The sequence below is a fragment of the Neodiprion fabricii genome, chromosome 3, assembly GCF_021155785.1.
Source record: "Neodiprion fabricii isolate iyNeoFabr1 chromosome 3, iyNeoFabr1.1, whole genome shotgun sequence".
Lineage (NCBI taxonomy): Eukaryota > Metazoa > Arthropoda > Insecta > Hymenoptera > Diprionidae > Neodiprion > Neodiprion fabricii.
In genome coordinates, this window is record NC_060241.1 from 5,446,764 (window position 1) to 5,471,957 (window position 25,194).

General features: G+C 39.3%; 1 protein-coding gene across 1 annotated transcript in view; it reads left to right on the forward strand.

Moving 5' to 3' along the window:
• Positions 1-25,194, forward strand: part of LOC124178405 (dual specificity tyrosine-phosphorylation-regulated kinase 4) — a 119,469-nt gene that overhangs the window by 23,841 nt on the left and 70,434 nt on the right. The window contains exon 2 of the mRNA XM_046561692.1: positions 17,817-19,722. Within this exon, the coding sequence (XP_046417648.1) occupies positions 18,385-19,722 (1,338 nt within the window). The 5' untranslated portion in view covers positions 17,817-18,384. The remainder of the gene's footprint in view (positions 1-17,816; positions 19,723-25,194) is intronic.

Consider the following 25,194-nt stretch of genomic DNA (forward strand, 5'->3'; position numbering starts at 1 on the left):
TGGTTATTAGAATCGGATGAAAATAACTGTGAAATCTGACAGCCGATTGACTTTTTGTTCGAACATAGTTTCGATAGTTTTAATGTTATTTGGATCACTGGGTTGATTTGATCGAATTGTCCTGCTCTACCGGAACAAAATGATTTGGTAGATCACTGTCCCAATTAATTGACTCGGTCGGAGAAATTTCTTTCGTATCTTATTGTTAGTCAACTTTGGTCGTCTCGAGCGATAATCGAAACTTGTTTTTCAACTGGATGTACAAGAATTTATTTGATTTGAAAATTTTCTAAAATTTTACTAACCGCAGTCTTTACGTTTGACGTGGGACAAAGCTTAACCATGCGAGTCAATTAAAAATCCATTAGTTAAAATAAATTTCGTATATGTACACAAGTCAACGATACTACGACGTTCTTAAAACACGTTAGAAACAAACGGTTTCGCGTTATTCAAATTTGAATGACAAATTTCTTATTTTTTGAAGGAATCGCAGACGGGATTTGTTTTCTGTCTTACTACGAACGCTGCGTAAAATTTTTTTACCGGTATGCATTTAATATCTGTACCAAACAGGATGTATTGGCGATTAAATTTTTTCATCAATTAAAATTGTGCTCGCCCTTGCTATTTTTTAGAACAGCCTCTTGTCGCTGGGTTTAAAATAAGGTTAAGATGAAAAAATCTCTGTGAATAGATGGTACCTGTCACTCATAGTTGAAATTATACACGCATTGAAAAGTAAAAGCGTATAACGCTTGTTCGAAAACTATTATACAAACATTTATACGCACGATGATTCATCAAACGCCGCCTGATATTTAAATTTCGGCATGTCTAAAGAGTAAGTATTCTGTAATGATGAAATTCCTGACCGAATTACAAACGACACGTCATACGTTGACATATTTTTTACATTCAATATACGGTAGACGATATTACTCAGGCATAATATCAACTCTTTACCTGATTTAATCGCAGTTTCACACATTTTTACATTTTCTTCGATTTTCACCGATCTTCCTGATTTTTGCACCACTTTTTTCTTGTACTTTTAACTTACCTCAATTCCATTCGATTCCAATCGATTTTCCTACACTCTTACCGATCATCTTCAATTTCTCACTATTCTACAAAATTCTTATCGTTGTCACTGCGTACGGTGTCTTCCAATTTCCCTAAAAGTTTTTACATTTTATTTTCAAGTTCTTGTAAATTATTAGCTGTCGTTTTTCATCTTCTTACCTTCACTTCGCAAGATTACTACCGATTCTTTGGAATGTTTCCCGACTGCAACCGATTTTAATCAGTTTTTGGTGGATATTTATTCAATTTCAACCGATCTCTATTCGATCTCATCCAATTCGTATTCAATTTCATCCAATTTCAAATGATCCCTATCTGATTGTTTTTCGATATCAACCGATTTTTTTAAATCCAATTTCACCCGATTTTTCGCAAAGTTTCGTGATATCTTCCTTCCGAATTAGGTAAAAATATTTTCCGACCGTGATCGATTTTATCGAATCTCAACCGATCTCCATTCGATCTCATTCAATTTTCAATAAATTTCATTCTATTGCAAACGATTCTTATTCGAATTGATCAAACTTGATCCGATTGTTTTTCGATTTCAACCGATTTTTCATCCGATTTCACCCGATTTTTCGCGGTGACCTTCTTCCAAATAGGATCAAAATATTTCCGGACCGCAATCGGTTTCCTTTCGATCTTATCCAATCTCAACCGATCTGCATTCGATATCATCCAATTTCCATTCAATTTCATCCAATTTAAAGCGATCCTTGTTCGATCTCATCAAATTCGAACCGATTTATTTTCAATTTCAACCGATTTTTCATCCGACTGCACCCGATTCTTAGCAACCTCTCTCGAGATCCTTCTTCCGGTGGAAGCCGATGAAAATTTATTAATTTCCTTCCAGTCATTCGCAAAAAAAAAAAAATAAATAATAAAAAAATACAAATAAACGAAAGGAAGAAACCTTCGTTCTGTCGAAATACCTGCCGAACCACTGCGCGCAGGAAAACGAAACTCCTTGGCAGTAGCCGATCCGTGAAGAGGGTCTCACTCGAGCGTGTATCCACCGTGGCACACGTTGCGGCACGCCTATAATACCCATCGCTCACACACGCCCGCGAAGAGACATTTACACACGGGTCCCGCGTGTACGACGACTCGTATGTATCATCCGGCTTAATGGCCCTTATACCTACGACCAGCTCGTCGAGGTACGCGGGTACCTCTACCTTCTTCCTACCTTCCTACCTTCGGACGCAGGCGACGCGAGGCGGTTTCCCCCCTTAAACTCATCTCCTGCACGGTGCAGGCACGACGAAGGTGTGTGTCGTGGTATGCAATGGTATAAGTGCGCGATCCCCGGTCGCCTCTTTCTCCGCACTGCGTTTTAGTTGTGTTCTGCGGCCACACGCGCGAGGCGAACGCGTGTCAGTGAATTTCTGTGTAAAGTACGTACCAACCGAGTGGGTACCATGACGGCAATGACCCGCGGCTGGCCTTGCTGCTTTGTTCTCTTTCTCTTTCTTCCTACTCCTCCTCAACCTCAACCTCATCCTCGGTATCCTGCTTCTTCTTCTTCTTCTTCTTCTTCTTCTTCTTCTTCTTATTCGTATGCTTCATCTTTGTCGCAGACGTTCGCCGATGCTATGCCTCTTATCTACTCTTCCACCGCGACGATCATTTCGAGTAGGTATTCGTGCAATTTCTTACTCGCTGATAAATGTAGTTTCAAGCGATTGTCGGGAGTGTTGGTTCTGACGCGAGTATGTCTGAATCGGCGATATTTTTCAGCGAAAATATTTGTGACTCATTTTGGTGTGGAAAAAAATTCATTAGAATCATCTGCGATCGGAATGTATTTGGGGAAAATTTTAATGACATTTAGTGAAGATTTATAATAATTTGAAACGATCGAGGGATCGGGAAAATTTTGGGAAATTTCGGAGAGTGCGGATGAACTGAGGGAAGTTATTGGAACCATTCACGAATGGTGAGAATAATCATTCAGGATTCAAATTTATTCGGGTGGCAAAAGAGTGAGGTAATATCGGTTTAACGAAACGATGTAGTAAGATTTATGAAAGTGCAGGAAAATCGTGAACGATTTCAGAAAACTGAACGAAGCTGCAGAACGAAAAAACTCCCATACGCTTGAAAAAAAAAAAATTAGAAAGATTCTCAAAACTCGGGAACGGATCTGTACAATCAAAACATATCCGGTCGGGAAAATTGTGCAAAAAATTTAAGAAAATTTTGCGAAATTTGATAAATCTAGTAAGACTCGTTGGGAGTTTCGGCAAATGGAGTAAAATGATTGAAAAATTTCTAGAACCGTGAGCAAAAATTGGTAAAAATCGATCAATTTTACTGAAAAACGTGAATCAGGCGACGAGTTTTTGGTTCGAGCAAAGCGATACGGATTCCGTTGAAACGGGGTCAATCGTCGTTCTAGCGTTGTTCATGAACCGTGGGGCCTTGCTATCAGGGGTCTCTCGTCATTTGCCCGGCTGGGTTTATGAAATGCGGCGCATCGTATTGTACATCGTCCCACATTGATTTACACACGACATTATACATATTTCACACACGTAGAGCACAAAGAGCAGCGTATACACGGGTTTCTGGCTATAATACCCGAAGTCGCATACCCATACCAGGATAGGATGACCGGTAAGTGTTGAGTTCCCTTGCTCGTTACGTAACAATAAATCAAAATTAACCAACAACAACGCGTTACATGTGTGTGTTAAGTGTTGCACCGTTGGCAGATAAACTCGATCGTTGTACAGTCGGCTGTTACTTTGCGTGGAATGCCGTTTTCTTGAATATGATGTCGATATTTTTAACGTTTTTTCGACAAATTTATTCGGATCGAGTTGCATCGACTGATGATTCAATCGTCATAAATTTATGATGAAGAAAATCGTGTGTTGAAGATTGAAAGTCTGTCGATATAAATTTTCATTTTCCTATAAAAAACAAAATAATACTACAAACTCAACGTTTCTTTTAATAAACCAAACTCGAGCTTTCGTCAATTTTATAATAGGTCAGATTGTGTAAAGATTTTTTTTTTTTTTAGTAAATCTTCCTGTTCGTTCATTTCTCTCGATTTCACAACATTTCTTTATTTTGATTTTCCGGCTTACCCGCAATTTTTTCAATCATTCCTGAATTTTCCAAATCATTCTCACATTTTTTTTTTCTTCAATTGATCGCAAGTATTTATCCACGCTCGATATCGATTTCAACGATTTAAAAATTATGTGTTAAAGCTTAAAAAGCTGGAAGTAAAATCGTTTATCCTGAATCTTGATAAAAAGGGAAATGTACCTTTTGAAACGTTAGAGAAAATTTCATCTGAAATATTTGTTATTACCAATCATTTCAAATCACATCCGTATTACGGCAATCAACTGTAATCGACGCATCGGAGGCTCGTTTTTGCATAAAAATTCATGAAAGCTCCGGGTAACGAAATCGCCGTTCATTTTCACAACAGAGTATGTGAAATTGGAAAACCCTGAAACAATCGTTTCAAAAATCGAGCGAGTTTCTTATCCGTGTTAAACAAAGCCATAATCGCGGCCCGGTCACGAGTTATTAATTATTATTGAATATTTATACACATATATATTTATATATGTATTATGTATACGTACATAATTAATTGAGCCAAGCACGCTTTCAATTAACGAGGAAGAGAGCTGTTGCCGTGGGTTACACGTCGTTCTCGAAGACACGTGCCTTGGTTACGGAAAGCGTGAAGTGAGAAGCCTTGTAATTAACGGTATATTAATTATAAATTGCCCTGGTTATCCACACTACCGTGTATGCACGACACGAGTGTTGTTACTGTTGTTATTCCGTCTGTGCAACATATTCCCCCCCCCCCACCCCACCCCTCCATTCGACGGATACGAATTTTCGAAACGTGATACAAACAGTATCAATTTTGTCCCGCCACTTTTCAGCATTGATAAACGAAACAATTTCGAGACTGAAAGAACAATTGGATATAAACTTACTACCAAATCGTAGGAATTGACTTAAAACTTGCCGCGCCGTTTTTTTTTTTTTTTTTCTTTATAAACTGAGAGAAATTTTTAGTTCCGGTTACCGCTCGGTCCTCAACTATTTTCATTTTTTATCACAATCGAAAAATATAGTTCTAGGTAGAAAATGAAAATTAGTTTTCCAGCCGTTACCGGAAAGTCTAGTATCCGTTAATATTCTTTATCATTACGATCGCTGTTGCTATATTTTCTTGCAACTGTTGCGAAAATTTAATGCTTGTGCAAGAATAAATTGACGTTAAAGCCTCGTTTGACTAAAAGAGTAGAGTAAGCCTCGGAAACTGATTTTGCGTTGCAATAACCAAAAAAGTATCGACGATAGCGCGAAATCGTTACGCGTAGCTCGTTTTTCGTAATTCCAACAATATTCGAACAGTTTTTTTTAACGATACCTGTTTTACTCAATTTTTCTAGTCACTGTAACAAATTAAATTTTTCTCAATGTACCTGGACCGTGTATCGTACGTACATTTAACCAGAAAATTTGTAACAATTAGCGATTTTGAAAATCGTGACGAAATAAATTCCACATGTCGGATTGCAGGAGTGAATAATTTGCATTTTTTTCTGGCAATTTTCCTCCGGCACGTACTATATGTATAATCACGTAACATTGTTCTCTTCGCACCTGTCGCTGCTGACAACAGGTGGCATAGCTTGAAACGTCTGACACGTGTGTAGCGTGTTCGTACGCACATATGTCGCTGCACACACGACAAGATTATAACACGAATGGTAAGCCTATAATAAACTGGGGTAAACAGAGGAATCTCGGAGAACAGAAGCTAGGAGGTCGTTTATAATCTTGCGCAAAACTGCAGGGTGATGCAAAAGCTCAGGTTACATCGTCACGGGTATAATATTACACCCCAACAATTTTTCTAAGGACGCTTTCAGGCGTTAATTCTATACAGACGAATAAGTGACAAAAAAAAAAAATAACGCTAAGTAAAAAATAATGAGATAAGGGTTTGAAATTCACAGAATTATATACATATACATATATATTAGGGTGAGCCAAAAAAACTAACTATCGAACCTATGGTCTTAAAAGGTCCTGTTTACTGTGAAAAAAATTCTCCCATTTGGAAAAACTGTTGGCTCAATTTTGAAAGGTGTCGCTGGCCATTTGAAATTTCCCATTTAAATTGCACGCATAAAAATTTTTCCTTCATCACTCAAAACGCTGTAATTTTCGAACCGTTTGAGATAAAAAAAATTTCAAGGCATATTCTTGCAGGGCATTGAATTGTCTGATAAAAACCCAAAGTTGGTTTTCTAGACTCAAAAATTTGCATGCTTACGAGCCGTGAAAGTCGAAGAAACGCGAAAATATACAGTTTTAGGACTCTGCGATTGAAAATATTCATACTGAACGAAAAAACTTGAATTAAAATGAAATAAGGCGTGTGAAATTTTTAATTTTTACAAAAATGTCGCTCATTCAAACGCGGAAGACATTAATTACAGTCGGTAAAACAGACACCATGCTCAAAACTTCTTAATGATCGATTATGAATATCGAGCATAATATCTACATTATCTGTATAGTTAACGATGATTGATTTTTTTTTTTTTTTTTTGTTGTTTTCTTTTTATTCGCGAAGATGATTCTGTTTGTGGTTAAAGAAAAAATCGCAGAATGTGAGTCATTGTTTTTTTTTTCTCAGTTTTTGTTTTCTTTTGTTGTATTATAGTTCTGTTTAATATATGCAGGAAATACGCACAAGGAATAACTGCACGCTCTGCTTGTGTTCGTTTATAGCCAGACCAAGATTTCTAATTCGCAAAATAACTTTCCGTCAAAGCATACAAACTCATCGCGTGTGTAATTAGGTATTAACGTTGACCAACTTGCTCGCTGACTCTATATCCGTAATTCTTTAAATTTCCGTGTACGCGATGCACGATATTCTTACGATGATAATCATTCGTTGTTTACTCATAGCGAGAATTGAAAAAATTTTTACGCTGTGAAAAATCCAGATGGAAACGAAAATTCTATTCCAATATCACGGTAAATTCTCGAGTACAAACAAATTTGATTTTCTTACGGATCGTTACCACAAAATTGTGATATTAAGGGCTCGTTTCTGTCACCGCATTTATTGCGCATCGATTTTTCCATCAAAAACTTCTCCGCATGACGCAAATTATTTTACCCATTTCGAAACACCAAGGGGTTTCAGAATCACTCGTTTCCGGTTAGAACGAATGTCCTGATCGCGGTTCCCTCTCGAATATAATTCATTCCGTGCCCACGCAGAGCGAAACTATATTTATTACCTTTATTATTATTGCTATTGGCATTATTATTATTAGTGTTATACTCGGCCCTTGATTATTATTCAGCGTCCGATATATAGTCACGGGAATGAAATATCTTGGCTACGTATTTCGGATCCCCTTGTAGAATTATGACGGAGAATGTTGATTTATTATCGAAGATGGAAAGGTAATTTACAAGAATTGAACGAAATTCACGGAAAATGAATAAATAAATTATATATTACGCAGAAAGTATTTTACAGAAATTTATTTTCTTACAGATTCTGTAATTCTGTTATTTTGTAAGGTACGAATTAAATTTTGAACCGTAACAAATAGGTCTAGTATAATTATTTATCGTTAATTAACGAAGTCGAGTTTTGTAATTTGAAAGGATGACCCCGCTTTTTATTCCCCTTCCGCAGTATCTCTGAATTATATATATGATCGAAATACGTTTTTTTATTTTAATTGTTACCGTCGCTTCTTATATTTCACATTTTTTTTTTCTTTTTGCTCTTCATTTTTTACCGTAATAATTAACAGCAGATTTCTAATTCGCGTTTTACCTGCCTACTAAAATATATTACGTGATTATCATTTCCGGTAGCAATTATGCACAATTATTTATATACGCATATATACAACACTTGTTGCGTAATACGTGCACAATTTTACATATTAATAATATCCCGATATGAACAACGAAAAATTAGAACTAACGTTCGATCTTCGATACAAAAATCGCTTCAACCGGAAGAAAAATTCGTAACGTATGTTTTTAGTTCATAAACTACGCGTCAATTTTTTTTCAAACACCCTTCAGGTTCAAATTTATCAAATCGTTCCACAGACCAGAAAGAAAAAAAATGTTTGTTTGATTTCGTTGCAATTTTCTTTTAATATGAAAATTTTAGGTTCAAATTGTTCAAATCATTCTAGAAGCCGGAAAAATTGTTTTCATTTGATTTCGTTGCAAATTTTTCTTTAAATGTAAACATTTCTGGTTCAAATTGTTCAAATCATTCTACAAAACAGAAAAAAAATGCTTGCTCGATTTCGTTTCAATTTTCTTTTAATGTGAACATTTTAGGTTCAAATTGTTCAAATCATACTCGAAACTAGAAAAAAAATATCTATTGTTTCATTTCGTTTCAATTTTTTCTTTAAATCCGACTATTTTATATTCAAATTGTTCAAACCATTTTAGAAACCAGGAAAAAAAATGCTTGTTCGATTTCGTTGCAATTTTCTTTTAATGTGAACATTTTAGGTTGAAATTGTTCAAATTATCCTACAAACCAGAAAAAAATATGTTTGTTTGATTTCTTTGCAATTTTTTCTTTAAATGCGAAAATTTTAGGTTCAAATTGTTAAAATAATTCTAGAAACCAGAAAAAAATAAAATGTTTGTTTGATTTCGTTCCAATTTTGTTCTGCTCGTTAGCTCTCATTTGTTTCTTCTGTTTTTTTTTTTTTTTTTTTATTTGTTTTTCTTTTGTTTTTTTTCTCTCCACTTTGACCGAAGATTTGTGAAAGAGGATGAGAGAAACGGGGATACCGAGACGCCGCGTTGTCTGGATCGAATGCCTTCGGACACGCTTGACCAGCCGCGCTTTGTAACGTGTGGGAAAACCTCGACCGAAACCCGCCACGCACACCTTCTTCGTCGGCGACGGAGGTGGCGGTAAATACGCACGAAGAGAAAAACGCAGAGAAGACACTTGGCGCTCGTCTCCTTGAAACACTCGACGCTTCGTGTAATTCCTTTCCTTAGCGCCTCGGTAAGGTCCTCCTCCTTCTCCTCCTCTAATCGTAAGTATTTCTTACCTCCGGTCGGCCAGCTGCACCAGGAAACAATATCGGCACCGAGCATTTCGCTTCGCGTTTCGTTATCAACCTCCGATCGATGCCACGTTCGGGAATTTAACCTCCTCTCGAACTTTCCTTCCCGATTTTATGTAACGTCGACGTGATAAGATCGCCGGAAGAATAATAATCGGAGGGATCAAAAATGTGGTATTCTTAATTTTTTCTTTTTTTTTTTTCTTTATCACACGACTCTTTCAAATATTTGATTTCTTGCTCAAATTTCGCCAAAAACTACCATAGAGCTTTTTTCTTTCCTCACTTTAAAATGTGCGAAATGATTATTGTGAATTTTTCGAATATCCGCTTGGTAAAAAATTTTTTTATCACACGCGAGGAAAGAGGTGTAAGATGAAAAAAAAAACGAAAAAATACGGAACAAAGGAAAAGAAAATTTTTACGACGAAACGTGCTTCTTTGCAATTTCGAGATCAAGGAAAAAATAAAGGCTTGCAGAGATTCGTTGTTTCGTTGTACGCGTAGTGATGCAGAAGCTCGAAAGCTCGGAGACGACGCGACGGAGAAAATCTCCGAGCTTTTGAAGTTACGGAAAATGGAAGGACGGAGGAGAAAAAAAAAGAGGTCGGTGAAATCAGGGGAACGAGATGAGTTTGCTTGAAAAATAGTTCTTGGCAGGTTCTCTTTTTTTTTTTTTTTTTCTACTCCTAATTTTAATATTCTTTGTTTGAAACTTTCGGGGAACGAAATTCCCTGTTAAACTGAAATCTGTCCTGACACACGACGCGTACGCGTGCAACGAGTATATAATGCGCGAGGTATGTACGAAGGGTGCGATGCTCGCATCGATCGGTCGGCATTCACCCTCAGCCTCCGAAAATTCCCCCTTTAGGGAAGAGGAGCTATCGGAATCTATTTTCGGATCATTCATATTTTAACTGCTGTGTACCAGAGTGGGTTTCATACCCATATTCGACCCACCGGATGCATTCCATCGCTTCAAGTCGTGATAGGTTTTCATCGTCGAGTGCTCTGGGAGAATACCCGTAATGGTAAAACGATGCGGCATTGATCGGAAAGCTGGGGAAAAAACGAAGTGTGATTGGAAAAACGTTGCATTTTCTTCGGTTTATTTCGCAGGTTGATTGTTTAAATAATTTCGCAGGACAGCGTGGCCAGGCGCATGGAAAACCTGGAAATTTTAGGGTGTTTAAAAGGAGTCGTGGAAAATCTGGAATTGTCGGGAAGATTTTTAATTCGGTCGTGAAAAAAAAAAAAAAAAACCAAAGACATCGGTTTTTCAACGTGGGAATTAGGAATGATTTTTTGAGGTAACAATTAAGTTTACTTTTTCTCCTAGAGAAATCAAATTGGCTTAAACTGACTTTTCTTTTGTACCATAATATTTTTTTTTTTGTTCAATTCGAATTGAATTCGAACCGAATATAAAGTTTTAGTAACTTTTTGAAAATCAATTGTTAAAAAATTGTTAAAAAAAAATGTGAAGCGTAGATTTATGCTGCAAAAAAGATGACAATGGTTGAAATTAGCGATGTTCGATGCTTGGATTACACAGGTTTGCAACCAAAAACTGCACATGTTTTTTTAATGCTATTTCTAACAGATTTTCACTCACTCAAACCAGGAAAAATATTCAAAAAATTCCATCGCGTCAGGTTTTTTTCTTTTTTACCCGTGCCTGTAGTTTCCATTCGGAGTGAAACTCCGGTTTAATTCGAAAACTGATATCCTATTCTTGATTTTAAAAATTCTATACAAAAGTGATTTCCTGCTTCCATTAAATATGTATTTAAATGAGAATCAAGAATAAATACAAACAGGGAAACAGAAAATGGAAAGCTGAAAAAATTTCTTAAAGAAATCGTTTGTTTAATTTGTAAAAGTAATATTGTTCAGTTTATTGTAATAAATTGGTGGTTTCCTTCGCCATTGTTATACTTTTTTTTTCCTTTATGCAAACACCTTGTATTTTCCAAAAATACTGTACGCGAAGGGAGGGAAACGGAAGTAATTTTTGGAATTCAGCGGACCCGAAAACTTATTATTTACCAAAAACACGCCACTTATTTTTTTCTTTATTTTTTTTTTTTTTTTGTTCCACCCGCGGACCTGTTTTATTTATTATTCGAAGACCGTAAATTTCTCGAACCGTATAATATTCCCAATTTCATTTTTCGAAACTTTCCAAACGGTCCGCGTTATTATCGCGACGGCGGTGATCCCGGCACGGGGAATTTTAATGGTTAAGATTTATGCGGCTATCGGTTTTCGAGGCAGTGCATCAACGGCAGCGGAAGCAGCATTTAATACCGATTTTCATGTCAGGCGGGCGAGCGTTTCGGCTGACAGAAGCAACGCACAAGCCCGCGAATCGCGTGACTCCGGCATTATGGGGGTGAGGAGGAGAAAAAGCTCTGCTTGCGTAGGTATCGCAGTGGATAACGACGCCGGTTACGTTGGGCCTCGTTCACCGTTTTCAACGTTTCGCCCTTTACTTCCCGACGGAGGAATTATCCCCCAAAGTGGTGGCTTCTGCAGTCCCACTGGGCGACATCCCTGCCTATGGATTTACCCCCCTCCCCCCCTCCCCACATTTCAACCCCGCATTCTACCCTTCGTTAAATGTCTGGGTATATACCGTATAAGTACCCGTTACTTTATTAGAAACTTTGTAATCGGAGCTTGTATTACAAATCTTACCCTACGATTACGAATCTATACTGAGAGAAATTTTTATTTCCGGTTAACGCCGATACCATTCATCGTCAAGTCTTTGCTTATAAGTTTACTAAATTAGTCGAATTATGTTTTTAGTTAGGCAGGATTATTCAAAGCAGTTCTCGTTACAATAGTATCTTGACTTCAGGCTCACCGACAAAATTAATTCTTCAATCACCGAAAATCAGGGTATACCCAGTTGTTTCACGAAACATCAGCGTAATTTTTACTTTTTTTTTTTTTTTCTGCAAAGAGGAAAATCGTTCGTGGAGATTTCTTTTTCTTTTTCTCGACGATTTCAAAAAAAAAAATATTTCTTCATTGGTACCCACTATTTTAGTAAGCATCTTTTAGTCGACTGATGATAACGATGGTATTGTACAAAAAATTAACAATCAATTCAAGTATATGTATAAATATTTGATCACGATTTTAATAAATACAAATTTTTGATGTACGTATTCGGTAAACAATAAGACTATGCGCGATTTTTATTCCGAGCTCTTTTTTCCAGATCTTATCCAATTTCTCTCTCTCTCGATATCTAGTATCTCGTTTTTGACAAAGTCGTTCGGGGTGAGTGGATTAATAATAATAATATACATACACGTAGATAATACGTATGCGTTTTGACATGGAGAAATGGGAATCAGAGTCGGAACAAGAGACGGTGGAGGAGAGAATGAATATATCTTGTGAAATCTTTCATCCGATGGGAATAATTTGAATAACAAATCGATGAAATGAATTTCCAATACCGAGCGGCCTGTTTACAATATGCAATTTGCATACACGGTGTTGTAAATATATGTACCTAAAACCGTGTACACGTATTTTCACCCGGGTTCAAAGCTTCGACGGATCAACAACGATCGGTCAAAAAGTTTCTCAACAAATTTCAAATTCACGTTCATCACGTATACAATCGGGTTCACTTTTCTCGTCCAACCTAATTTCCATTTCATAAATTTTGATCAGCCAATTTTATCGAGACCCAATTTTTCTTTTTTCTTTTTCTTTTCTTCACTTTAGTCTACTTTGTCAGCAACAATTTGGTGTCCAACAGCGGATGCGCTTATTTATAATTCGTTCATCGGGGTTTGAAAATATACCATATCTAAGGCAGAAAGAAGATGGGAAAACGTGGCGCACGAAGCATCTGGTGCAACGATCACGACTCCCGTCTAAAACTTCATGCCTTGCGGCTCACTGCGGAGCAGCGTTTTTCTTCAACGATTAAATTACCCCGGCTACATCCGGTCGACAGAGTTCAAGACGATCCAACATCTCGCAATCAGCTCTGCGGGTCGTTTACTTGGTCATTGAAAAGGACCTGGTAATATCGTCCCAGTCACGAAACTATTTTTTGTGATATGATTGCGAATTTCAAGAAGAAAATGTAGTCGGAATTCTATTAATTTTCTGATTTTTTTCCGCTTCTCATTGATTTTCTTTACATTTCGTTAACAATCATAATGAGAGATGCCGGAGTAGTTTTAAAATTTTTTTGGCGGGGTTGAAATTCCGAATTTGAAAAGTGTCTAAAACGCCAAATTCCGATTTTTGCTTTGTCGCGAAATTTGAAGCAAAGAAATCAAACTTTGACGAAACGTCAAAGTTTCGAACGGTCCGAAACCCGATTGTCAAAGTTCCGGAAGTGCGATATTAGGAAAATTTGAAAATCCGAAACATCGAAGTCCAGAATGATCGAAGATTTTCAGCTCTATAAACTTCTGGCTTGGGTCAATTTCACCACTTGGACCTTTTTTTGTTTTGGATTTTGGATGTTTTTACGTTCGGAATTCTGGTCGTTCCGATTTTAGATTTTCTCTTGAAAAAACTACGCTGTGTGAGTATATTTTAATTGTCAGAATTTCACTAGCTGGAAACCTTATTTTTCGGAATTTTTCTCCATCAGAACTTTACTTTTCGAAATTTTGTCCTATCGTAACTTGAGTTTTCAGAATATTTAATTTCGTAACTTTGAGTTTTTCGGGTTTCCGGCCATTCGAAACTTCGTTATTACTTAAAAATTTGATTTCCCTACTTCATGTTTCGCCACGAAATAATTCTTCGTCAGGCGCATTCGGATCTTCATCCCCGGCCCAACTTTTTACACCTTTGCACATCGACTTGTAACTTGGACGATTCGATAATCTCTTCATCCCATAAACACTCGCAATCATAAGCCTGGATTCACAGCGGTGAACGAAATGTTATGTAGACTGTGAACCCCGATGATTACCCTAATTACCTACCGTGGATGATGACGATGATGATGATGATGATGACTCTTGCAGCCGTAAAGCAGCGGGCGACGAGGCAGAGCGGATAAAAATCAATTCAATGCTCCTCGAATCGAACGACTCGAATATCGCAGCTTGCAATTCGATAACCGAAGACGACTCATCGGAAAACCAACGATAACTCAATAAACAAAGTTTTCTCGCAAACAGACGCAATTATGCTTTTGAATCTTTGCAGGCATCGTTTGTCTCACTGACTGATGACTGACACACTGACTCATTGCGCGTTGATGCACACAGCTTATAATCTATCTTCTTTTTCTTCTCATCATTCTTTTCTTTCAACTCGCGCAGTACATAAAACGTAGCTCAGATTCTCGGGACTGCACTGAATAAATTCCAGATGCAAAATTATCTCTCTCTCTCTCTCTCTCTCTCTCTTTCTCGACGACTGTATGTGAATATACTCCGCATTTACGATATTCGCACACGCGATTGCTCGAACCTTTCACTCCACTGTTATATTCGACGCCGCACGTTCATTGTCAGTCGGGCTGATCACACGCGGTATTCTGTGTACGTCACAGTTTGATTTTCTTGAAAAACGCGTCGGCCGAAGTAGATTATTGCATTTCTTTCTCTCTCTCTCTCTCTTCCTCTCTCTTTGCAAATGTTGCCCAACTTCTTATTACGATGTTTGTTTAAACGTCCAGCAGTTGTGGTTTCCAAGTACTCTCACACTGAGAAAAATTTCATTTGTTACAGTAACTAGAAAAATTCAGTAAAACAGATATCGTTTGAAAAAAACTGTTTGAATATTGTTTGGATTACGAAAAACCAGGTACGCCTAACCATTTTAAGCCATCGTCGATCATTTTTTGGTTTTTGCAACGCAAAATCAGTTTCTTAGGTTTACTTTACTTTTTTAGTTGAACAAGGATTTAACGTCAATTTATTCTTGCACAAGCATTGAATTTTCGCAACAGTTGCAAGAAAATATAGCAACAGCGATCGTGATGAGAAAGAATATTAACGGATACTAGACTTTCCGGTAACAGCTATAAAACTAATTTTCATTTTTTATCTAGAACTACATTTTTCGATTGTGGTAAAAAATGAAAATAGTTAAGGATGAGCGGTGACCGGACTTAAAAATTTTTCTCAGTGCACGACTCTGTGTCTTTCCGTCTCTTCTTGCGTCTTGTGAAGTATTTTTCGTTTTTCTCTACAATGTTTTTTTTTCTTCTTTTAGCGCAGGTTTCGATCTTAGTTTCGACTTTTTACCGGTTCGTTCTTCCGCGTGTGTAATTTAATACCGTGTAAAGTTCTCTCGCGTAAATGAGATCCGTTTCGGTTATACAACTGGCTGTGTATGTATACCTGTACGCTAGTTAACGTGTAAGCTTAACTTTATCGTTGTATCTTTATAATTTAATTCAAGTATTTTACCATAATAAGGGTGAAACTTTTTTGTAATATTATCATGGCTTTGTGTAATCCGAATTTATAGTGCAATCAACGGCAATTGCGAATTTTTCACATTCTGCAATAATTATACAAGTTCTTTTTCCACCTCGAAGGATCGGGGATAATGAAGGATAAATCGATGAATGGTGGATGCGAAATTTGAAAATATTATACTCGCTTGTTTAATAAATGTGATTCATTACAGTAACCCGATGTGTTACAAAAGCGAATGTAAAAATTGAATTCAATTTACGGAAATAATAAACGCATGAAAATTTGTCCACGAAGCGATATTCAGAGACAATCATGCGACATCCGAATCTTTGCGGCCCTGAAAAAAATCCTGTCAACGTTCAGCAAAAATTTTACGGTAATTGGAAATCAAAATGTAGAATACGACTGAAGAATTCTCGATTTTAACAATCTTTGCTAAAAAGTAGCTTATTATATCGATCGTAAATTTAATACCATTTAAAAATTACATTAAAAAAATCACAGATTCACGTCTCATTTTATCGTCGGACAACCGAATTCGTAACTCATCCAATCAGATATTTGTTATCAAAGAAAAAACAGCAAAACTTAGGCCTTTCAAACGAGTCTACGTTAATTCCTTTTTTCACCAATGAATTCGTAAATACATTAAAAATTATTGTATTCTGTCTCCAAATAAGCAAATGATCAATACTTGCAATTATTCTCTTCGTCGGCGTATTAATTCGTCGCTACAACATCTTGAAATTCTCGTTACCTTTACAGGGTTCTCTTTTCACCTATAACCAATAGTAACAACAACAACAAAAACAACAACAACAACAACAACAACAACAACAACAACAATAATAATAATAATAATAACAATACCGATAAGAGTAATTAGTCACAGTTGAAATGTTTTTCCAGGATATTTATTCGACCTCGTTATTTAAACGACGGAGAACTTCGACCCTCGGTTTTTTTTCATTAGGTTTTGCATTTTTATTCACGTGTAATATCCATTGATCAGGATCTTTTCCCACGTTGCTGTGTATACATATATATGTATATATATATATATTTATACCACGTCACCGCTTAACTCTTGGGGTTAATTATTCCAGGTTGTATATAAAATTCTAATCCTGTAAATGACCCGAGCATTGTGATCACCGAGAGGAGTATTTATATACCTGACCATCGTTGAATAGAAAATGAAAGAAGAATTTGTGTGTGACTTCCCGTGCCCTCCTTCCTGCTTCCGATTACTTACAATTGAATTACTGCACGCTTATATCACGGATATCAGCACTTGCACCATATATTATGTATACAGCGGTAAACGCAAGCTCGCCATTTTAATTTTATATTAATTTTCGAACTACCGTTGCAACGTCTTTCTACAGCTTTTTTTTTTTTTTTTGGCCTCGTGGAACGAATCTCCGTCTTACGATTCACGCGAGGTAAAATTTTGTTTCCAACTATTTTAACGTCTAATATGAATCGTTCATTTTGCAATCAATTACCGATTCGATTACACAAGAATTACGCTAATGATCGTTGATCGCCGGTTTCTATTTGATTTATTTTTTGTCCCGAGTATTTTTTTTTCTTTTTATTCAACCCTAGGGAAAAATTGACGAATCGAGAAAAAATTTGAACCTCCTATTTTTCATCACTCGCGCTCGCGCCGTAACTACCAACATCCGCACGATTAACGAAAGCTTGATTGCACGCGGCATTTCATAGTCGCACCGCATCATCGTTACATACCATAATTAATTAATTTACTTGCCTCGTCGAGAAATTATGCTTCATCCTGCGCGTATACGAACGCCGTAACTTAGCAGGATCTCTCATGTTTTATTTGTCGTGTTAGATTTAAGTCGCGCGTAAAGCTACGCATATGTATATATATATACACACACACAAGTATTACGTTACATCCATTATTCGGTCATTCACATCATTGCTGCAGCGTTATTTCAATCTGATTTTATTTTATTTCCATTTTTTTTCTCTTTTTTTCCTTTATTTTACTCTGTTTCACCAGCTCGTTTTTATTTTCAATTTTACTGTTTCTCTCTCTTGCTCTCGCTCTTTCTTGCTGCATAAGTTTCTTACTGATTATTTTTAGTTTCATTGTCCCTACCCTTGTTCCTGGTTTCTGTTACAGATTAGGAGCGACATGGGTTCGACTGTTGTCTGAAAAAAAAAAAAAAAAAAAAATGTATATATACATGTAGGTATATACAAAAAATACAGGAAATCAATAAAACACAACGAAAGAGATCCGTCCTCGAAGCACTGCCAATGTAGCGAATTAATAAGAAACGCAATGCAAGAAACAAAAACGACATTATGCTAGATAGAAAAATTAAGAAGAAAAAAGAAAACAGTGAAAAATAGAATCATTGTTTTCGTAATCGTTATCATGGTGGAAAAATGTGTCGTCAAATCGAGGGTGACGAATTCGGTGTAACCAGAAAGTTTGAATCACCGGTAAATAGATGTCAATGATGAAAACACGAACGTTGTTTGATGAAAATTGTTAGATCAGCTGACCAAAGAGAAACATATATATATATGAAAAATAAATAAATGAATTAAAAAAAACAAAATTGAAAGCTACCAACAACACAAGTAACAAAAATACTGCGGGCATAGATGATTGCTGGTAGAAAAAACGCCGTCACCATCAACGTCATTTTCACTCCGATCATAGACGCCGTTAGAAGAAGACCATGCTGGGAGTGAGCCAGCCGAGTAACCCGCCCTCGAGTCTCAGGCACTCGGCCAGTTTCTCATGCCTGCAGCGTGGGGGTGCCGGTGGAGAGGGTCACAGGGCGAGGACGTCGACGCTGCCGCAGCAACCGAACCCCCAGCACAGTTTGGGGGTCACATTGGGGTCACAGGGGTACGTGGTAGGCACGAAGGGGGATGCGGGCGAGGACCGAGTCCTGCAGCTGGATTCAAACGACTACGGTTTCGCGCGCACGCGTCCGCGGCTGCGCAGTACGACGGGAGTCCTTTACGAGGAGGAGGGGGGGGCCGGTAGCTTCAGAGAGACGTTGCAGAGGGCGCGAGAGCGCGAGCTCGAGGCTACGCCGGCAAAGGGGCGTGACTACGGGAAGAATTTTGGGACTAACAACCCACTCCGCGGTGCCCTTAATCTCCTGACAACGTCGACCTCGTCCTGGTGGAAGTTCAGGCCCCGGGACGAGGCCCTACCGACCCCGGAACGGAAGTGGTCCAGCTCGACGAGCTCCACCCCCAACGACCGCGGCGACCGAAAGTGGTCAGCGAGCTCAGCCGTACCCACACCGTCCGTCGCTTCACCTGGTAACGAGCGGAAGTGGGCGGCAGGAACTGGCGTCTCAGCCTCCTCGGGCTCCGCCAGTCAGGACCGCCGATGGCGCTCTCTTGGCGCGTTGCTCCGGACCCCCGTCCAAGGCCCCATCCACTCGGGACTCGCGCCTGAGGCCCCGAGCTCCGCCCCACGCGCCAGGGCTGCCACACGCACCGTACAGCCTCAGGGTTCCCACTCAGCCCGCGCCTCGCGCACGGGCCGCGAGCTCTATCGGGAGAGCTGTGAGCTCGTCGCGCCCTCTAGCGAGCGCTCGCGCGTCAGTCGACGATTGTACCAGGATCCTCCAGGGGCGGAGGATGAGTCTGGGGCCCGCGCTAATCGCGCCCAGAGCTTTTACCTTCTCGACGATTTCCTCAGGCCTCAGCCCGCCGGGCCCACCTCGCTTTCGCACTCTTTTACCTCGTCTTCGGGCTCTTACGCACACCAGAACGGCACCCTCAGGGCGCCCGATATACCCAAAAATGGAACACAGATCACCCTTGCCGCCAGCGTTGTCTCCAACGGCACACCACCCAGAAGACACAACTCGAGCTCTGACAGCCTCGAGGTTGCCACCAGTCCCCTACCACCCCCCGTTCCACCACCACCGCCGCAGATTCTCACTGCCAAGGAGTGGCGCGATAACAGGAGCGACGGAGTCACCAGGGAGAAGGAACTATGCCCTTGCAGGATGTGCAGGAACGCAAGACACCAGAAGTCGGTTAACGAGGAGGTGAGTCCTTTTCGTTTTGACGTTTCTCATTTTTCGTTGGCCGGTTTTAATCTTCTGAAATTTTTTCCCGTCACGACAATTATTTTATCCTGAAGGATACTGATGCTCGAACAAAATTGTCCGAACTTTTCTGAACTTACCTGTACAGTCGAATTTTTAGTGAAATTTTTGCCGTCAGAACAGTTCCGAGCTTTTCTTGAGTACCGGATAATAAGCTGGTGAACGGTTTTGGTTCAAGTGAGAAGCCAGCGAGCAGGAAGTTATAAAAATTTCTTTTTTAGTTCACGATTCACGGGTTAAAATTTTCTTCCGCGTCAAGAGGCCTGCGTTTTAATTGAATCATTGGCTTTATCCAAATGTGTCACTAAGCTTTTTGTCTCCAAACGTTGAATTTATAAAATTTTTTTACCCGACTGTACATCCGACAGATCTACAACCTGGTAAATTAAACGAGTAAACATTATCCTAGAGGGGTTGGATTCTTCGTGAGGGTAAAACCAGCGTCGTTTCCATATTGGGAATGTTATAGTTTTGCGGTGTATACATCGTCTAAAACGAGGTTAAAATTATACCGTAACTTTGCCTACCTTTGTGTACATGTATCCGCGTATAATATGCATAAAAATTTCTCTGAAGTTAAGAATTAAGATCCCAATTATGCGATAGCGTGTAGCCTCGTATCGCACATAACATACGGCCAGCTACGTACAGCTAAACTCATACACAGGTACTAAAAATACATAGATACGCTTTGAACGCTCTCACACGATCAGGGCACACTCCATATTACACTTTATGTTTCGTCACGGTGTCACGCAGTCACGGAGTTATTACCCAAGTTCGGTATACACATACCTGTATCGACACCCACATGTATACACATATATACACATCACGTGCGCAAAGTCGTGAAAATTTTTTCCACACGAGAATTTCTACCCCCTTTATAACGTAACGCTTGAAAGCGACATTGGGCACCAAAAAACAGGAGAAAAAGTGAACGAGCAAAACTTTTTGACTTGACCTTTTCTATTTCACGCGAAACGACTTTTTGAAAGTAATACTGTTTCTCTCGGCGGTTTTGCCAGGTAATTTTTACCTATTTTTCGTACCAGGGACTTCCTTAACCCTGTAATAGGGACACCTTGTATACCTAACGCTCGGTAAAGTTCCGTTGCTACTTCGCAGGGGTGGTTATATCTACTCGAACAATCTTTGACCGGTCCGTACCGATGCTGAGACTCCTCGATCGGTGTGTGTGCTTTTACCTGGATCGTGCATCGGTATGCGTATTCTCGACTGAGTATATGGATTCGGGCCGTACCTTGTATACTTACTGGCGAGAGTGGTTGTGTGGCCGTGGTGGGTAAGGCTGTGGCTATGCAGTGTGGCCGGCGTACTCATTGGTCGCTAGTTCAGTCCAGAATACAGACAAACCCTGATCTCGATCGGTCATCGGCTCTTCCAGATCACCGGATGATCGCGAAGGGTTCATATCACTAAATCATTCTCATTATGGTTGGAAACTTGAAATATTTAAGAAGTCACCGGATTGGCATGTCCTTTGTCTTTATAAGCAGTCGTTCGAATCCGATAAAAACTTCATTAAAACATCGAGACCGATTCAGACCATTACAGTATTTTCAGAGGCTTAGTTTGTGCAACGAAATAACAGTCTTTTGAACTGTTGAGAGGTCGATTGATCCTGGTTGGAAGGTTGATTTTCCTCTGCTGGAATTGCGAATGGCAAAGTCACTCAATCAGATTGGTCATACCATGGCTTTTGTAGCAAGCAGAAAGTGCGATTGTTTTCTTTTTTGTTGATACGAAAATCGCTGTGCTGTCTACTTTTGAGAGCAATCCAGTTTTAAGTACTGTTTTGTTTCTTCTATTTCGTCACGTTTTCGTCCTCCTGAAATTCCGGCTGATTTTATGTTGGAAAACAAGTATTTCTCTTTGAGCATTTCCGGCTTAGAAATCCCGTTGAACCTATAATCGTGGAAGCTCAGTAGTAGCAACATGACCGGCAGCTCGAGTGTGCAGCGTCTATTTCTGATGCAGCCCCCATGCGTGGATGCACGCCACGTCGTTGTCGCCCGAGTTGATCCCCGCTTTGAATTTTCTCGTGTCCAAAAATAGTTGGCAAATAGGACAAAAACGCTTCGCCCGTTCCTCGCAAGCGGCGACAACGCTTCGAGGCTTCGGAGGCAGGGAGAAGGAGGGCTCGAAAACGAACGGTACCTGGTTAAATGCACTACCGGAGATGAACGAGGAGGTGGGCAACCAGGGCCAGCATTCAACGGCCGCCCGGACGGATCGCGCTCAAGGATTTTCCTCAGTTCGCTTCGCTTTATCTATTGGAGTTCAGATCACTCGCCAGTTTCGTCTCGCGTTGCAGCAACAGCAGCGAGCTGGCAAAGTAACGAGTTGCACCGCTCGAGCTTTGACCTTATGGATTTCTGCCCCCGCCCCTTCCCGTCGCCTAGTCCACCTTCAAACTTCCGACGAACCTTCACTTCTTTGTCAGAATACCTCTGTATGCCTCTTGGCTGTTATGAATAGCGGTAGACAGTCACCGGTCGGCACCGCTGTCTCAGAATACGTTCTGTTACCTACTCCCATCAATCGTACCCGAGTACCCACTATTCCGTCTGGGTGTCCAGTCGTCGTGGAATTTGACTCTCTAACCCGGAAATTTATTCAGGGAATTCTATTCATCTGCATTTGGGAGGTTAACTTGTCGGAATTGGTCGGTGCTAATTCACTCTCCAACACTCACGCGGAGAGATACTTACTCGCACTGGAGAACTTTGAACCGAATATGGCACTGGCTGATTCAAAGATCAGTCACTCAAAATGCACCTCAATGAGTTGCTCAGATTAATCTTTTCAAAAATTGCCACTCCTCGTGATGTAAGAGGTTTCACTTGTGATGCTGAATAGTCATTGACCTTTTTATACCTCTTCTTCTTTGTCTCTTTGTTATCTGTTTCTTCAGTGGATTTTCGATTCTTTAATTGTCTAGGCCTGGATCGTCATCGGATTTACAACTTGACACTGATCTGTATCAATGTTGTGGAATACAAAGAAAATCTAATGTCACTAATCTTCTCCTTTCTAGATTTTGAATCGTGTTTCTTTATAGTGGATATTTATCGTTAGTTCTCTAATGATAAGAGTCTGAAATTGGAATTGGGACTGGTTCCTCATCATTTTTTGCTTCTCATTCTATGCTAGAATTCGGTTTCTTCTTCATAGTGTCTTTTTCCTCACAATCAGTGGTTTCCATGTTCTTAGATAACGTGAATCTGTAAATGTGATAAATATCGTAACAAAGATTCGCATCTTGCGCTTCTTCCGAATCTCATCCTCTTCCATATTCAATATCCATTCCTCGTCCTCCTTGACCATCATTTTTCTGGTAGCAGGATCGAGTACCTGCGCTGCAGATCGTTGGTCTCACGAGTCAGCCGTTAACTGTACCCAGTACCACCACAATCAAGCTCTTGGAGGTATAGACGCCGAGATTATCACTCGGTCATGACTTCGGAAATATTCGCAAGTACGTACAGAGTATAGATAGACGAGAATACGCGACTGCAACCTTTCGCAGTCAGTTCGCTGCGGCCTCCCATCATCACCTCATCCATCCCGACAGGGGCCCAGGAGCTGCTTGCTGTACGACCTGTCGAGACGTGCAGCTCGGTTAAATGGGGAGGGGGGGATGAAGCTAGTCAGGTGGGGGTCGTAGAGCGACGCTGGCGCTCCCTGATGGTTCCAATCAGACAGGAATCTATATTGTCGACTACTGAGCGAGGAAAACGAGAGGAAATTGTGTCCGCTTCGTGGCTTGCTAGAACCGTTCATTGCCGACATGCGCCACATTCTACTGCTGGAGAACATTTGTTAACTCACTTAATAGATGGCGACAGTTATGGTTAGGCGTGGAGTTCCTTCCTTAAAAGCTTTGTCGAGTATCAGGGATTTTAGATTGGATTGCTTAATGGATGGATTTATAGGATTCAAGGTTCGAAGATGAGAATTAGTGATTGTTGACTCTTTTCTATTTTCGTTTCTATTTTCTATTTTCGACGTAATCAAAAATTAACTCTACTGAGGATTTCAATTTTGGTTCGTTTTTCAAATTTTTACACTTTTCAAAATCTGTTCGTCCAGTTGATGAATAAAAGTTTTCAATTGTTTTTGTGTTTTCAAAATATTCCTGACAGACGAAATCTTATAGCGTAACTACATTTCACTCTTTGAATAATCATGTTTGACAATGAGATTAATAATAAAGACAGAAGAAAAACGAAATTCTCAATTTTCGAATTTCTGGATGAAAGTGAATAGTATTATAAAAATTTTGGAGATCTTTAAGTATTGAAATTTTTCACAGAGTTTCACAATTCATGTATAATTTGTATTTCAAAGTAGCTGAGGTATAAAGTTTAAAATCTTATATCTGAAAAACAGGTGAAGAATTGAGTTTAATTATTCTCATCCGAAAAAATTTTGGTGAATAAATCCATCGAATAGTATTGCTGTAAAAAATAAGAACAGTTCAACATTTTTCAAAGGAATAATGATCTCTACTATGTTCACTCGAGTTCAGTTAGAAATTCTCAAAAATGTATAAAAATTATTTAGACACACAGGTCTGGCGTTTTTGATCTCGTCGAAGCTTTTTAAAATTCAATGAGTACAGTGGAGTGTGACGAAAAAATTTAAATGTTTTAATTCCACGCTACCGCATGTAAGACGCTTCAGCAAATTATCCGCGGTACCTGAGCAGCAAAATCGTAGCATCCCTACACGTTAAGTATCGCGATGCAATGGCGAATCTATGCTCTGCTCCTACAAGGTGGGTAGTGGAGACACGGGTACCGTCGTATCGACCGTATCGAAGCACGAGAGCACGCCCTACGCCCGATCCGATGTGCACGCATCGTTATTTCTGCAACAGTCTGTGTAATTTACAGTAAAACGGAGTGCGTTTCTTGTTTAAATACGAAAAACCCATAATGCGCACGAATGAAAGACAAGAACAATATTCATAAAGTAATAATAACCATAACGATTGGGAAGGAGATCATTCATTTTGTATAAAAAAAAAAAAAAATACGATTTTACTGTATTGTATATACGTCAGGTCTGTGGCATTGTAATACCATTCGGTTTTGAATTCGTTACGCTTCCCGCCGGCGCGAATTTCGAATCGTGCTTGTGACTAAATGAAGCGTTCGTGTCCAAAACCTTTTCTGCTTCACAAGTACCGGCTCGAATCGCAAGCCAAAGGCGTGATCATCCATCTCTAGGATTCCGACCTGCCTCAACTACTGATCGCATCTTCGCTCGAGGTTACAACCTGTCAATAAATACGAGTGGATACCATTTTCATACATCCAACTACTGTCAATCTTATTGCCGCTGTGTTTCGGTATTTTTTTAACCACTTTGATTATAGCATCT